Source organism: Aulonocara sp. 'chitande type north' Nkhata Bay, linkage group LG5 (genome assembly GCF_057382095.1).
Source record: "Aulonocara sp. 'chitande type north' Nkhata Bay isolate Kocher_YH1m ecotype deep benthic linkage group LG5, A_spYH_male_GT1.1, whole genome shotgun sequence".
Taxonomy (NCBI): Eukaryota; Metazoa; Chordata; class Actinopteri; order Cichliformes; family Cichlidae; genus Aulonocara; species Aulonocara sp. 'chitande type north' Nkhata Bay.
This window is the reverse complement of record NC_141348.1, coordinates 34,935,474-34,951,580: the sequence shown is the minus strand read 5'-3', so window position 1 is coordinate 34,951,580 and position 16,107 is coordinate 34,935,474. Positions and strand designations below refer to the sequence as shown.

At 40.4% G+C, this 16,107-nt stretch overlaps 1 protein-coding gene across 3 annotated transcripts in view; it reads right to left on the bottom strand.

The window, feature by feature from the left end:
- Window positions 1-16,107, bottom strand: part of arhgef10la (Rho guanine nucleotide exchange factor (GEF) 10-like a) — a 118,224-nt gene that overhangs the window by 55,662 nt on the left and 46,455 nt on the right. For all 3 annotated transcript variants that reach the window (XM_086293188.1, XM_086293190.1, XM_086293189.1), the window contains 3 exons: window positions 13,406-13,521; window positions 11,944-12,071; window positions 784-884 (listed from right to left, as the gene is read on the bottom strand). In XM_086293188.1, the coding sequence (XP_086149314.1) occupies window positions 784-884; window positions 11,944-12,071; window positions 13,406-13,521 (345 nt within the window). The remainder of the gene's footprint in view (window positions 1-783; window positions 885-11,943; window positions 12,072-13,405; window positions 13,522-16,107) is intronic.

Here is a 16,107-nt window from a genome sequence, read left to right as displayed (position 1 = left end):
GTCGAAAATGCGCCTTCATGGATAAATAAACAGATTACTGTCCTCGAGAGTCTTGTTTCTGCTTTTGCCACTGGATGACAGAATGCACCGATGAACCAAAGACAGGAAGATCTCCTGTACTACAGCATGGTCAGATTGCATAATAGGCAAAAGTCTGGGCAGAGCAAGACAAGGGTTAGAGGAAAGAGGTTAGGGAGATAAAGAAGAACTGTGCTGCTCCCTGCTGGGCAGGGTCTGGCCAATTTTATTTCTTTCTATGTTGAATGTGCACGTTGTGAAGTCTTGATACCCAGTCGTGATGTCCAGAATTAGAAAAAGAAGACTTACTGCATTAAAAATGGTAGGATATAGAGCTATAAAACAGTTCTAAAGCTAATGCTTTTTCAGTCCCAATAGTAACCTTCATCCTTACAAAGCAACTTCATTAACTCGTAGGCGGGAATCTTTCCTGAATGATCACTGACGATTGTTTCCACAACAGACAGATGGAAAATTGTATTAACGTAACGTTGTTTTAACAGTTTGCTTCACTGTTCAACATAAACTTCAGGTGACCCAAGTGAGAATCCTTTTCTCTGCTTACATAAGCCGTAATACTTAGTACTTAGCCAATAGAGTAAGAAGCAAACACTGATGATGTGTCTGAGCGCCTGACTTAAAACATTGTCATTGCATTTCATTGTATTACATCATCCCGTTTAAAAAGAAATGACTTCGTAATCCTTTCTGTTTGTGTTAGACTGCTGCATGCCTTTGTGAATGTGTGTGTTTGTGTGTGCTTACGTAGTGCAATCTTGGCCAAGTGCAGACGGTTGACCCATGAGATCTTACTAAGGGGGTTAGGAGTGTTGAAGACCACCATGAAACTGACAGGACGCCCTGACCTGGTGGAGAAAACAAATGCACAAAAAAAAAAACACACAGACTCAGCTTCAGATGGATGCAGACATCATATGGCATCGAAAGGCATTATTAAGCAATAGCAGAAACACTTTTTGGGTATTATTTCTTTTATTTTTATTATATTTGTGCAATTTGGTGGCATTTGGGTGGAGTTTGCATGTTCCTGTCTAGCCTGCATGGGTTCTCTCCAAGTACTCTTGCTTTCTCCAACAGTCAAAGACATGCTGGTTAGGTTAATCAGTTGTTCTAAATTGACAGTAGGAGTGAATGATTGTCTGTTTCTCTGTTAGATCTGTGGCATACACCCTATTTAAGCTGTGGAGGCGTAGATATGTTCCATGCCCCACTGCAACCCTGACTTGGATAAAAAGATAAAAGAATGAATGGATGGATTTTGTCTGTGTTGTTGGGATCATTTTAAGTGGTATACAACAAAGTAGACCTGACATCACTGTGACATCAAAACAGAAGGCTACAAATTCAAATTCACATTAATGTGAAAGCATGAAGCTTAAACCAGAATGAGGAAAACAGGGGAAAAAACAGCATGCTTAACAGGTCTCATTTCACTGAGCTGAAAATTGCATCAGTGTTACTGGTGCAGTAAAACAACTAAATAAACATATAAATGCAAAGGCGTTCTTGATCCCCAAAACAAAACAGCAGGGAGGATTCAACCAATGGAGCTCTAAAAGCAGAGGAATCACACTCTAACTGTTGCATGTAATCACTCCTTTCTGTGCGCTACCAAGCAGTAATGACCTTAACCAAACAAAACAAACTGCGGCCATGCATTAGTTTATAACTGGCTGAGAAATGCCAAAAAAGGGGTTTAAAATGTGTTTAAATTGTGAACTAAACTAATCAAAAAGTCTGCTTTAACACATAATTAAAGTGACAAGCTGGTGAACTTGTTTTAGATTTACCTCTTTTTATTTATCGTTATTAATACATTGTATGCACTACAAGGCTGATACCTTTAAGGCACCCGAAAGACAGCAAAAGCACATTTTTGACATATTCTCGAGATGTTCTATATAAAAGCAGAAAGCAGAACAATACGCTCAGAGAAACAGCACCAACAGAGCACCAAAAGAAATTTTTCATTTCATGGGACTTTAAGTTTAATACAACAAGATTTTTTTATGTCATAACAGCTGCTTGCCTGCTTGTAGCTTTACAGCAGTTCAGTCCAGTAAGCTGGGGCTTTATAATTTCAGCCTGTACGTCAACATTCAGTTTGGCTTGTGATGATCACACAGCGTGGTCCCACTAAATCGCTTATAGGTAGCCTCCAGTGTTCAAAATGCCACTAATGCCTGAGCTTCAATGGCACAACCAGCACAGGCTCTTTTGAAAGAAACTCAGAAACAGTGGGAGACCAGATAGTATCGGTGTGAAAGGAATAGAGGAACAAAATGACTGGTAGAACGAAGAATTATTATACTTGACATACTGAGAAATTTGGAAATACATGTTCATTTTAAATTAATATAATTTCAGTCAGCATGTAACAGCTTTCTTAGTTTTTCTTTAAAAAAAAACAAGATTTTAATCTCTCAATCTAAAAGGAAGACAAGTTTATGAATACCATACTTAGCAGAAAATGATTCTGCTATTAGAGTGACAAGAAAAGTTTCTTTTAACTCTTTTCTAGCCTTAATGTGACAAAGATATTAGTAGATTTCTTACAAGGAGTGCAGACAAGGAATGAGTGATTTGGGCATTTCTTTATCCTCAAAATACACAATATGCTGGCAAACCATAAGACAAACTTAGTCATTAATTAATGAAGGTGCTCAAAAGTTGAATAAATGGAAAGGAAATAATTTACCAGAGGAAACAAATGCCCTGAACAACACTAGCTACTCTGTTTATGTGTAGTTCCATTATGAACTCATAACTTGAAGTTAAACAAAGCTGAAAAATGACCTACATCCTTATATCCCATTAATATAGTGTGCTTATGGCCTTTATACAAATTTGCATTTTGCCTCCAATGCTTTATGGTAATATTGGTTATCAGTATCTACATGTATTTACAGGTTGTTTCTTCAAGGTAGGCAGCACGTAGAATTAGAAAGGTTATTTCGTAAAGTCCTTTTAAAATTACATGAGTTTAAAATATGTATGATATGAAAGGGGAAAAAATGCTAACTTTTAAATTGGATAAAAATTCAAAAAAGTAAAAAACAAAACAATTAAAACAACAGTGCAGACAGTAACCAACAACTGAAAATGTTCAACATTCTCCCATATTTTCTGAATATGTGCATATTTTCAGATTTAGGAAACAAACTGACAAGTGAGCAACAGAAAACAGAAAATTATTCGTGATAAATAGCACAAAGGAGTTACTACAATTTGAATTCAGAACAATCTGAATTTTATCAATGCAAACTGCAGTGAAAACATGTGAAGACAAAATATTTTACTTGCACTGACTCCTCCCTAACGCACAGCCAACCACCCTAAATTTGCCAGCTGTTAACACTGTCAATAGCCTTAAAGCCAGCTGGTGTTGTGTCTCCTTTATCCCCTCTGGTCAATTTCTTTTTCTCTGTAGTCCTGGGTTGCAAACAAAAAAACATGTGCGGTGAACAAATAAACGTCAGTCAAATTGTTATGGGCTGAGCCTTCCTGGCTGCTTGAGCTTAAAGCACTCAAATGCTTTATATACTATGCATGGTTGCCATGCGCTTGAGCACCATTGTGCTATATCAGATAGAAATTTTACCTTTCACTAACGTCTGGGATCACACAAACACATGTGTGCTGACTCAGCAGTAAACAGTAAATGATAAAAGTTGAGGGTAATTGTTTGAAAGCAATAGTCTAACTGCATTATACTGGAGTCTATATTAAACTGTTAGCTAGTGCCTGAATGTTGTTACATTAAAAAAAAAAAAAACAATTTGGTGCATTAAAATTCACCTGAACGCAGGAAATCTCGACAGGTCTCGACACCCCAAGATTCTCAGCTTAATGTGTTCCTTCCTGGTGCTGAAACAAGACCTATGCCTGTGACACTGAGCGTGTCTTATGTAAAAGCTTTAAGCGGGTTTTCCCACCCAATAGAAAACACTCCAAGTGATTACCAAACCAGGTATCAAAATGGGTCGTGAAATGCAAGGTCTCTCCCAGAGCAAAATGTTTTAAAGTAGATTTTCTGTTTGAATGCCATTACTTAAAGGTTGTGTAAAGTGCTAGAAACACAAAACTCATTCCCAGATAATAGACGCCTGTCTAAACACTTAGTCTCTTCAAGCATCCCCTTTTGTCAGGCTTTTTGTCAGCTTGAGACCACTAGTCATGCATGTGTTGATTTTTCACTCTCTTTTCAGTCAAATACAATAACCTCTAAATTCCTAGCAGTCTAAAACAAGACTGGCAAAGACTGCCCCGAGTTAACAATGACTCATTGTTAGTCAGTGTCTAACTACAGACAGACGGTGGTGTGGTGTCTGGCTTTATTGGAAGTGCAAGTAAATTGTCTAGCCAAGGATGGGACATCTTTTTAGAGCGCTAAGCAACTTTCCAAAATAATGCTTTACCTTCAGTCACCTGTACAGCTATGCAGTGATTCTGAGGCAATGAAAGGAAAAAAAAAGTGCAAGGGAATGCAGAAAAAGGGGTGGGGAGGGGCTAGGGTCTCAGGCACACATAAGAAAGACAATTTCACACTCCGGAATCATTAGAAGGCAATTGAGTGGAGAGCAGTGCGTAGTCGGATATTATGCTTCTGTCATACCTGCCACTGCCCGCCACAAATTAATTTTAATTTCATAGAGGAAGGATGAAAACGTCAGAGAGAGACACACACGTATAGTGAGAGAGAGAGATTGAAGACAGGAACAGAATAAAGTAACTAAGATCTCAAACTTCCTTGACATGTTGAAAAAGTGGACCTTTCACAAAGAGGTGTAATTCATACAATTTGCTGCTTAAATATAGGAAAGGCAATTTGCCCAAGACAGAAGGGTAGACAGGGTGTGATGAGAATACAACTACTCTCTTGGCTACATTCCTTAGGTAACACTTCATGCCCACACGGCATCAAACATGCTAAACTGAGCGCAGTCTCCATTCCTCCCTCCTGCCCTCTGATTGACAGCCGCAGTGCAGGTGTGGTGCATTGCCAGAATGGAGAACTAGACTCGGGCATGCTGGCAGAGGCGAGATGAGAAAGGCTGAGAGGTAAAGAGAGAAAAGGGAAGGGGAGGGAAACAGAGAGAGGGCAAAGCGGGGCAAGGGAGCGGAGAGAGGCGCTCGCCCAATGGATTTATGGGAGCAGGTCAGTGCCGAAGCACACGTGTGATACTAATGCACAAGGACGGGACAGATGTAGGATTGAGTGCTGAGTGGCAGCCTGTCATGCACCCATCCTTCAGTTCACCCCGTCCTCCAGAGAATCAAAGAGAAAGTTTGTTCTGCAAAAAGTGAGATAACTAAGGGAAACATTCAGATGTAGTTCTGGTATGACTTGATGGAACTTCAGGAGAGATACACTTAAAGTGCGTCAGGATCGAATCTGATTTATAGAGGCGTTTCATGATAATGTGCAAAATCATGTTTGGCTTTTGGTGATGCAGGTTGCAACTTCCAGAGCGCCTAAAATCTGAATGAATGCTCAAACCGCCACAGCAGCAGTCGTGATACTTAAATGTTTGTGAATCCAGTACCAGCACAGCCCTCCTGCAGATGACACAATAAAAACAGACACGGACAGCATACACTGTGGTTTTATCTGCGATACTGTTGATCGCAAGTAAATATCTGCTTGTCGGTATTAATACAAGTCTCAAGTCAGCCTGCAATCCTTGTAGTGGAAATCTCTCTGCTACACAAAAGAATTATACTTAGAGGACATGGTTAAAATTAATTTAATTTCATCTTAATTGGTTGCCTCGGTGTTTACAGTTAAAGTAGTTAACAGGGTGAGGTGACCTTATTATATGATTTATTCCACAGCTTAAGGCTACATTTAAAATAAGCAGTGTTTGATGTGAAGTGGGTTTTTTCCCCCACTTTCTCTAGCTATATGGAATTATTCATTTAAAGATTTCTGTGAGCTTGGCAGAGTTGTTGTTAGTACAAGTTATTTTTCTTTGCATTATGAAAAGTTAATGTTAACTCACAAGAATCATATCTTTATAACTATGAAGGGGAGAACAGACAGCTGAGTGGGCCGTCCACTATCTCATTGATGTTACTGTCAGGCGCTGGAGATATAAATAAAGGTTTAGAGCAACATTTGACATCTAAATTGAGTGGTATCTAGTAATTAAAATTCATGGTGTAAAGGTTAGAAGCATTTATACAAAAAAAAATCAATACATAACAAAAAGCTATTTATGAATATGTTCTTGTGGAAACAGGTTCAGATAATATAAGATACCTCTTCAGTTAATGAGAGCATACTCCTCCAGCAGCCCTGACTGCTCGAGCAGTGAGTAAAATGTTTCCACTTAAAGCTGACCATGGAAAACGTGTCTTAGGTGCCCCTCAGCTCCAGCCCCACTACAAACGATAACTAGCACATAGTAGAGAACGGTGGTTATTCTTTGCCACATACTTGTGCGAATGTGGGTACTGTACATGTGGGAATAAGAAGGGAGAAAAAGAAACAAAAGAGCAACCTGTCCCTGGATAAAAGTGGCTATAAATAGAAGAACAGCGCAGGTAGGTGCAAAGGTGGAGTGCCTTTCACATAAGTATGTATTCACATGTATGTTACAGATGTTATACTAACACTGCCATCTTCAGAAATTTGGGACAAGTGTCTCCCGCTGCCCTGGATGCTTTCCAGTACTTAGGCCGGTGGCCAGGATCCTCACTCTGTTGTGTGCTTTTACTCATCAGCCTGATGATTTGCCTCACCTGCCAACCTCAGTATATATATGTCTCATTGTTCCAGATAACTAAATGGTAACTAAATCACAGAAGTGCCGACACAAGATCCCTTCTCTTCAGTCCAGCTGTGCTTAATTAAAAGAGTCATCCTGTTATTTAGTTACTCCGCTGCCCTTCCCTGCAAACAATTCAGTTAGTTTGCTGCCTGTTCAAGCGGCAGATTTGCTTGTCGTTAATTATCAATTTCTACTAAAAGAGTAATGTAAAGTTCAATTCTATTTTAGTCCCCTTTTATTTGTGTGACAGACAACATCTGAGAGTTGGACAAAGCATGAATAACTTTAATCTAAAGCTAAAAAAGTAGTCCAAGTAAGAAACCTTTTCCTGAAACTAGGGCTTCCGGTACTAATATCAAGTCATGCCTTCTGTATGTTTCTTGTTAGACACGTGGAACAATCAAAGAAAAACCTCTGTTGTCCAGATGCAAAGATAAGACTTTCAGTCAGAATGCACTAGAAATCAGTCATCTGACTGCGAGCTGAAGTACTGCCACCTGCCTTGCAGGCATTCGGCACATAAAAGCTTCCGTTAAATAAAAAAAGGAAGAAAAAAATGTTTCTCTGCTACTGCTCTTTTGTGTATGCTGTTCTGGTGGTGTAAGTGGATGAAGCAACAAACACATTTGGTTAAACTATGAAATTTGAACTCTGTATCTATCGCTTGCCAGTATGGTCCATGAATCTATGCCTGTGGTTGCTCCTGCAGACGCAGTAAAAGAGGATGTTAATGAACTGCTGTCACACGTAGGCTGGTGCCTTTGAGGCAGCAGTCGGGATTCTCTCCACGTACTCGTCTGTTTGCAGTGTGGAGGCTGTGATGTGCTGCCTGACTGCAGAGAGTCGCCTGCGGCCAGACAGGAGGGGACCAACTCAGTACAGGGGGTCCCTGCTGCGGTCCCACTCTCTCACCAGCAGAGCAAAGGCTTAGCTCTGCGTGCGAGAGTGTGTATCTATGTTTCTGCCCCATAATGTGTGTGCCTCATCGTGTGAAATACATGCTTGCTCTTTTTGCAGTTGCATTTGTCAGTGGGAAGTATATGTGAATACATGTAACATACAGGTGCTGGAAGCAGTGTGATGCTTATGAATCATACTAGTCACATGGAAAAAAGACAGTTAGGAAGGAGCTGTGTGTGTGTGTGTGTGTGTGTGTGTGTGTGTGTGTGTGTGTGTGTGTGCATTTCTAAGAAACACAGACTGTGAACCAGAAATTGTGAACCATATTAGTCACAAAACAAAAAAGGACAGTCAGGAAAAAAACAATGTGTGCGCGTGTGTGTGCGCATGTGTGTTTGAGAGAAATAGAGCCAGTCTGTCCACTGCTCTCCCCTACAATCTGCTGCTATTGCACCCTGGGTAGTGTCAGAATGGCTCGGGTACCCGCTGTGCCACCTGTCACCCCAGCCCCGAGGCTCACTGCCGGTCCAGCCACCCAGCACTGAGGCCCAGCCTCAATTAGATTGCTATCACACAACCAGAATTGGCTCTTTTTCCCTACAGGAGAGTTCTCTCTTTCAGCTGACATTGTTATCTTTTACGTCACCACAAAAACTCCAAGTATGATTTCAACACGAGTCTTGCTCTACAGTATTGAATTTTTAAGTACAAATATACAGCTTGGACATATGTCGGGGTGGGGAATCTCCTTGTCAGTTCAGTTGCTAATGACATTATCACAGGAACTCAGCAAATAGGGTACCCCTTAAAGGGGAATTCGGGGACTCTCTTGTAAGCGTGGCATCTGGCTCCACCAAACATCTGAGTAAGCAGATTGGCCCTGCAGGCCTGGTGTGACAGCCGATGAGGAAGCTAGGAGATGTGGGAGAAGTGATCTGCACAGCTCCGCTGCTCAAGCTGTCACTTTAGCTTGGTTTGGCACAGTTAGATTCTCTCTGGCTCTGAAGCATTAGGCCCACTCTTCTGACTGCCGCTGCCCTGCCGGCACCAAGCCAAATCTTTCATGGGGGAGGTCGCTCATCACTCTCACTCTTTCTTTCTTCCTCTCCTCCCCCTGCTTAGTATGTCTCAGCAGGGCTCTGGCTTCTTTATCGCAATCTTTCTCTTTTTGTCTTCCCTTGCCTCTTTCTTATCCTATTCCCAGCAGAAGCCACGAAATGGAATCCATTATAATCTGCCATTATTTGCTATTTTCCAGTTCTTGTTCCAGCACTCTAAGCTACTCATATGCTCTCTCCTTGCCGTCTTTGTTGGTCTCTAAGTAGGTGTTCAGTCATTCATTAGTCAATCCACCCACCAGTATGCACCTCAACATGTAACACTAGCACTTCTGTGCAAGGTAACCTTCTGTGCATTGTATGCAGCTTTGTATTTTAACCTAAGACAATAAAAAAAATCAAATGTTTTTTTGTTTTTGGACTATTGAAGAAAACATGCCTGAAAGTTCATAGTATTGCATTTTACAAATTTTCTGTGACTTAATAAAACTAAATAAAAGAACTATAAGACTACAACATTTATATTAGGAAATCCAATTATAGGACCGAATATCTTGCATTTCAAGACACTATAAACACACCGTAAATGTAGAAAGATATTACCGGGCAATTCATCAAAATTACACATTAGGGGCCGAGAGTTAAGTAAAGGCCAAAGCAAAAAACGTTTCTCATTATACGCTCGAAAAAGAAAATTTTGTGGAGACAATTCATTATTCAATCCAAGCACTGAATAAAATGAATTATTTGAGTTGGGTAATTACGCAGTCACGACAGAACAAACTGTTCCCACCTCTGATTTGCAAAAGGTCAAGGTGCCTGTTGGCCCACGGTTCTAAGAGCATGTATGTCACCACAATTCCTGTTGCTTTTACCCATTCCTATTTTTCTTCCAGTATTTTCTGCCTCTGTCACATTAACAAATATAAAAATATATGAATTTAGGCATTTAAAAAAATACCATAAATAAAAAGTCAATGTTAAAAAAAATAAATGCCAAAAACATTTGTTTCAACATTTACTCGTGACCATTTGCTGCAAATATAAATGAATTCAAGTGTTCCTGAGATGCTGTGTTCTTGAAACAGGAGATTAACCTCTGAATTCTAAAATCTAATCAAATGAGTCCAAGTGAATTTTTGTGCCAAAGCTGTAAATGTTTCCTCAAGGCACTTAAGAAATGTTGTGAGATGTATCAACATATGCACAAATGTACCCAAAAACAGAAAGCTTCCAGCCACAGCTTTTGCCAGCTGGAACTGTAACTGACTGTATATAAAAGATGGATGTACCCACTGTGAAATCAGTGACCGGTTTGTGGACAGCCATTAGAAAAGCCCTAGAGCAGTAATCAGCTTATGCTAGTAATGGAATGGAATGGCTGTAACACAACTCTAAAAAGTTGTGAGCAAAAGGCTGGAAAAGTAAATGGTACTAAAAAGAAACAGCTGGAGGAACATTTTGCAACTAATTAAGCTAATTGGCAACAGGTCAGCAATGTGACTGGGTATAAAAAAAGAGCCTCAAAGAGGTTTACCATTCTGCAAAAAACTGCCCTGTCAGAATAAAATTTCCCAGTGCAAAGACTTTGAATTTCTTATCATCATAATAATACATAATATCAACACAAAATGGAGAGTGACTGGAGAAATCTCTGTGTGCAAGGGACAAGGTCAAAACTCAGTATTGGATGCTCATAACCTTTGGGCCCTTGGACAGCACTGCATTAAAATAGACTTGACTTTGTCGTGTCAATCACTGCATGGACTCATTTCCAGAAATCAGCGTCTGTAAACACAGATTGCAATGCCATCCACACATGTAAGGTAAAGCTATACCATGCAAAGAAGAAGCCATATGTGACCGTGATCCAGAAACGCTGCTGTCTTCTCTGAGCCAAGACTCGTTTAAATTGAAAGAGGCAAAGTGGAAAACGGAAAACTGTAAATTCTTTTTTTGAAAAAATGTAAGCCATGTTCTTCAGACTAAAGAGAAGAAAGACCACCCAGCTTGTTATCAGAGCAAAATAACAAATCCTGACTGTATGGACTTGGCACCATTAATACAGAAAGGTGTATATATAGAGTTTTTAGACCAACCTTGAATATTTCAGTAAGACAATACTGTCCCGCATACTACACCTATTACAACAACAAGGCTTAGGAATGAAAGAGTCTGAGTCCTGAACTGACCTTTCTGCAGTCCAGACTTTGACAAATAAAAACATTTGATAACACGGAACAGAAAAAAAACAAAGAGCAAAGAAAACCAAGGAGCAGCTAGAATCCTATATCCGACAATAAGGGGACAACATTATTCTCCCACAAATCAAGCAACTGGTCTCCTCAGTTTCCAGATGTTTCTGGAACGTTTTTTGAATTTTTCTGCCATTTTTTATCTTTTAGATTTTTGTCAGTTTAAAACACAATATCTGTAACTTATTACATTCTGTATTGATTTGCAAGTTACACAACGTTCCAACATTTTTTTTTAAATTGTGGTTGTAGATTTTTGTGTTTTTAAGCACCACTTTTCTCACTCTCACAACAGAGACAAAATAGCACTCACCAAGTGCCAAAAACCAAATAAGTCACAACTTTAAGCCTTTATATAATTTAAATGGTTGAAATATATGTTGTATGCCAGTTATATAAAAAAATAAGTAAATCATAAAGACCAAAAACATCTTTTCAATTAGATTTTAAACATGTTTATTTCTACTAAAATGTTGGAATTTTTAAATGACTCAAGCTCAAGTGTCCAATTGAGGAACTGCAGTTTTTTTGCGTTGCGCATGGGCTTCATCTATCAGCCTCGGCGGCTGCTTGGCATGGAAAAGTAAAAATGTTGCAAAGCATAGGGAGCATGGATTCTAGCCGAGCATAAGCCTAATTCTCCACGGTGATAGAACATGCACAGTAATATAATAACTAATTAATATAGTCATTGGTTATAAAACGCTCATCACTGGGTGTTATCGTTTAGTGGTTTATGTGACTGCCAGGTTGTGTCAGTGTTTGGTAATTTCATCATTTGAACATTTAAACCATTTACCAAAAAACACTTTTGAACTACTGTTAATGGTGTTTTGTTTTGTTTTTACTCTTCATGTCATATACACTTAAACAGTACATTTTACTTGGATCCACATTTGTATGTGAAATACTACTCACTTGTCTGGCCTGCCAGGCACCTGCAGGCGTAAGCGACATTTGTTAGCACTCTGGATCTGTTCTTCTTTGATGCGGATAAGCCTCTGCAGAGCCAGACACCAGTCCTGGGCCACAGTGGTGTTGAGGTTCTTTGACAGAAAAACACACAGTTAAAAATTGTTTCTCAGTTCTAGCGTACACTAGGTCATCTAGCACAGACCCAAGTGCACCGAGCACAGGTGTATACTATAGATGTACTTGATACTGTTGCACACAAACTGAGAAACTGCCACACATCCATTTGAGAAAAAAAAAAACTGCAGTAGGTGATTTGAGGCAATGTGCTTCAAATAACATATTAAACAAGCATTTTTATCTTATCAAGCGAAATTCTGAATTGACTTCAGTACCAGTATCCATTTTACAGTAAAACATAGACCCTCAAGTCAAACAGAATCAAATCAATTTTCTGAAGTCAATGAGCTGTGCAGAGATATTCTGTCTATTTGTTCAGCGGACAATATTAGAACTCTGTGGAAAGTGAATGTCATTTAGTGCAAGGCGAATATCACTCTTCCTGAGGACATTATGCTCATTAAGTGCAGGGAGGCAAAGGTGCCACCATTAGCCTGAGAGGTTCTTTGGTGATTGCTGGAGTATACCTCCCCGGAGGTGTTACTGTATGCAGTGTATGGCACTGTTAATGTGACAGTGCTGCACTACTGTGCCCTGATTTAAACTCTGCAGGAGGGGTACTGACAGCTTCTTTTGCAACATAACAAATCTGACACTCCTTTAATATATGAGAGGTGCATCTCATTCTCACAGTTGTGCTACTATTGATAATTAGACGAATTTGAAACCAGTGATCCGAGAAGCATATTATACATCTCATTGTTCATACTTAAAACATCTTGAAGCCTTTTGCAATATCTTTTACAGGAACAGAAACAGACTCCCCAAACGGTCTTTTCACTATCCAAATGTGATCACTGAGTTTACACTGAGTTCAGAGATTTAATTTAACTGAGCATACTTCATTGTTGTCTTTGCTACCTCTGTGAATCTTCAGTGTGTTCTCAAGGCTTAGAAGGTATTGTCAGTTTACAGAACACATTCCATACTTCAACCATTTCCATTCCATGCCTTGAGATAACGCATTTATGAATAATTTGTGATGCTGAAAGCGGTTTCTGAGAGGAGAACAGCGTGCCTCAAGGTCAGTGCAAATTTTTTTCTTCTTTTTCTATAGTTGACAATTAAGTTCTCTAAGCAAACTCTGAGAGATTTAGCCTTTGCAGCCATATGACAAACGACACACTGTGACTTTTGTGGTTTGGCCCGTAGAGTCAGCTGGACTGACAAAGCCAATGTCCAGTGCCTTGTCTTTCAGCTAATTTTGCTGTACTACAAATGTTCTGGGATACACACTTCCCTGTGAGACACTCCGGGAACAGCAAAAGTCGCATAAAGAGACAAGTACCTGATATGTCCCTTCCAATGTACCCACGAGCAGAGTGACCTCTTCCACAACAGAAAGGTCATGTTGTAGCTCTTGTAGCTCCTGGTAAAGCCGTGGAGGGCCTAGGATTGCTCTACCTAAGAGACAACACACAAAGTTGGAGAGTTTATGAAATGACCACCTCTACTGTTATTTAAAGAATAAGACGTTGTTCAACAACTGCTAGTAATGAGGGAATATATTACATATGTTACTGTTACAAAAATAAATGTGGATAATAATGAAGAGACTTTTCAGGTTTGAGAAGCTGTAACAAGTGGACAGTTTACAGCAGCAGTCCCCAACCTCCGGGCCTCGGACCGGTACCGGTATCACTCGTTAATTGAGTGATAAAAAATAAATTGATTCAATCCCACTTCAGTTTATATTATAAATGTACTCAGTTTATGGACCAACTGGCCAGATTAGGTTTTAAAAGAATTTTATATATTTAAGCAAAAGCTTCAAGGTCACAGTGTTCAAAAACTGTAAAGAACATGGTGACGTTGTTCCTTAGAACTCATGGAAGTGCTGAAAGAAAAGTTGCTTTTGTTGAAACTCCAGTGGCACTAATAAAAGAGCTTCGATGTGCAGATGGATCGATCTTAATTATTTGTTGAACTACAGAGAGTGAATTTATGAGTAAAAAAAAAAATTAGATGGAGAAACTGTTACTTGGAGCCATGATGCCCTTTTACTGGCCAAAAGGAATGCAGGTGTCTCATTAGACGCAAAATTCAGCATCGATTTGAGCTCCGCTTCCTTCAAAGTCTCCCTCTCCTACTGCCAGGAATCAATAGTTGCGTCTCCTCCTGTCTGCCATCCTCAGTCCTAGCTCCCCTGGCCCACATCTCCCAAGCAGCAGGCACTATGAGAACCACCTAATTAAATTCTGCAGGTAGCTTTTGCTCCAGAGCTGTCCTGTACTGTCATCACTACCACACAATAAAGTAGCAGAAGAGCAGAACTGGTGGGCAGGCTTGGTGAGGCATGCATGTCCAATGGGACCTGCAGCTTTCTGTGTATTCACGTGCATACGTGAAATTAGGGTATAGCCAAAATAGGGAAGGGAGAGAGACAGAGAGAGATAGCCTGGTATTGTTCATCTAAAAAGCTCCATTGCAGCTTTTGGGGTTTAATGGATCTTTGACACAGAGAGACAGTGACATCTGTCATCTGTGGAAGGAAATCAATAGGTGAGACATCTGAATACAAAGAGGTGGGCTGCGAGCCGCAAAAACAACGTTTTTCTTTTCTCCCCGAGGAGACTGCCGGGAACCCTGTGCAGGTTTGTCGAGTCCTCGCGGGCTTGCTGTTGGCTATGGCCAGAGAGGTGAATGTGCTGAGTTGTAATCCAGCGTAATCCAGTTGGTGAGGCACGATATGGTTTATACACTCAGACACGGCTATCCACACGAGCCGCCAGGCATATAACTCACTGGTGTGGAAGGCTTGAGCCCAGAGGGGTCCATCCTTGCACTCAGCTGCTGTACCGGTAATGTTAGCTGGTAGCTTTAGAGACAATGCAGATTCACACCTGCACCAAAATCCTTGTCTGACTCCCAGCCAAAGCCCGCTGTTACACTTCTGACAAAAAAATAGCTTTTCTGGGAGTGGATCAAAAGGGAAGCAGCAATAAAAAGGGCAAAACGAGGTAAGACAGCATGAGAGTAAACAAATGGCACAATTGGCTTTTCAGGAAATAAAAAAAACAACCCATAAACATTGTCAGGTCTTCTGTGTATTAGTAAAAAGAAGTAGAGAGACAACACGATAGAGACACAGGCAGATTCATTGGGTAGAGTAAAAAAGACTGGCCTGCATGTCCCTGAAGGCCAGCTTTCTTCAATAAAGAAGGGTACTGGGGCCTGCAGAAGATGAAAAATGACTCCATTTTGAGCCATGCTGAGCGAGAGAAGGATTTAGACTAGACACCCGAAACCTGAATGACATCACAGGGGACTCTAAATAGATGGGACAGCCAGTCAGAATGAAAATTTGGGAAACAGCCCCCAGATGTTCAGAGAGGTTTCTGGATAGACATGATTATGATTACCACACTGTGTCGAAATGGCAAAAAAAGAGAACAGAGAATGTTAGAATCAGTATCCAGCACCTCTCAGGGGCATAACATTTGCAGAGTTGTACACAGGTAAGGAAGACAGACAGGTGGGTGAGAGCTAACCCTAAACGATCCCAAAACCTTGCAGCAATGTAGTGAGTATACAACCACAGACTACCTGAACAACTGCAAAAACTAAATCCTCTGAGAATCTAAACCAACTCTCAAAACACTAGCAGCTCACCGAGCGGGACACGGAGAGCTCTGAAGAAGGCGCCATTAATATTTAAGTCATGGAGCTGCAACTTTAAAAAGTGTGTAGCATTACATCCTGATAAGGCTTTGTATCTCCCTTTTCCCATGGCACATTTATCAGGGATCTCGTCAAGCTCTGTATACACCAGAGTTTTGTGAGGGGTGGTGGGAGAACTAGTGTTTCAACCACAGATTCCTATCTACAGCTACTGGCTCTCTAATTGGGCCTGGAAAGGGAGGGAATAATCTCTGCAGATTGATGACTCCACTCTAGATGTGTTTGTGGTCTATCAGAGAGTGAAATGAGACTGCGAGGATGATGCAGCAGGGGGCTCACTAGCCCCACATCGCTCTCCAAGATAAAACA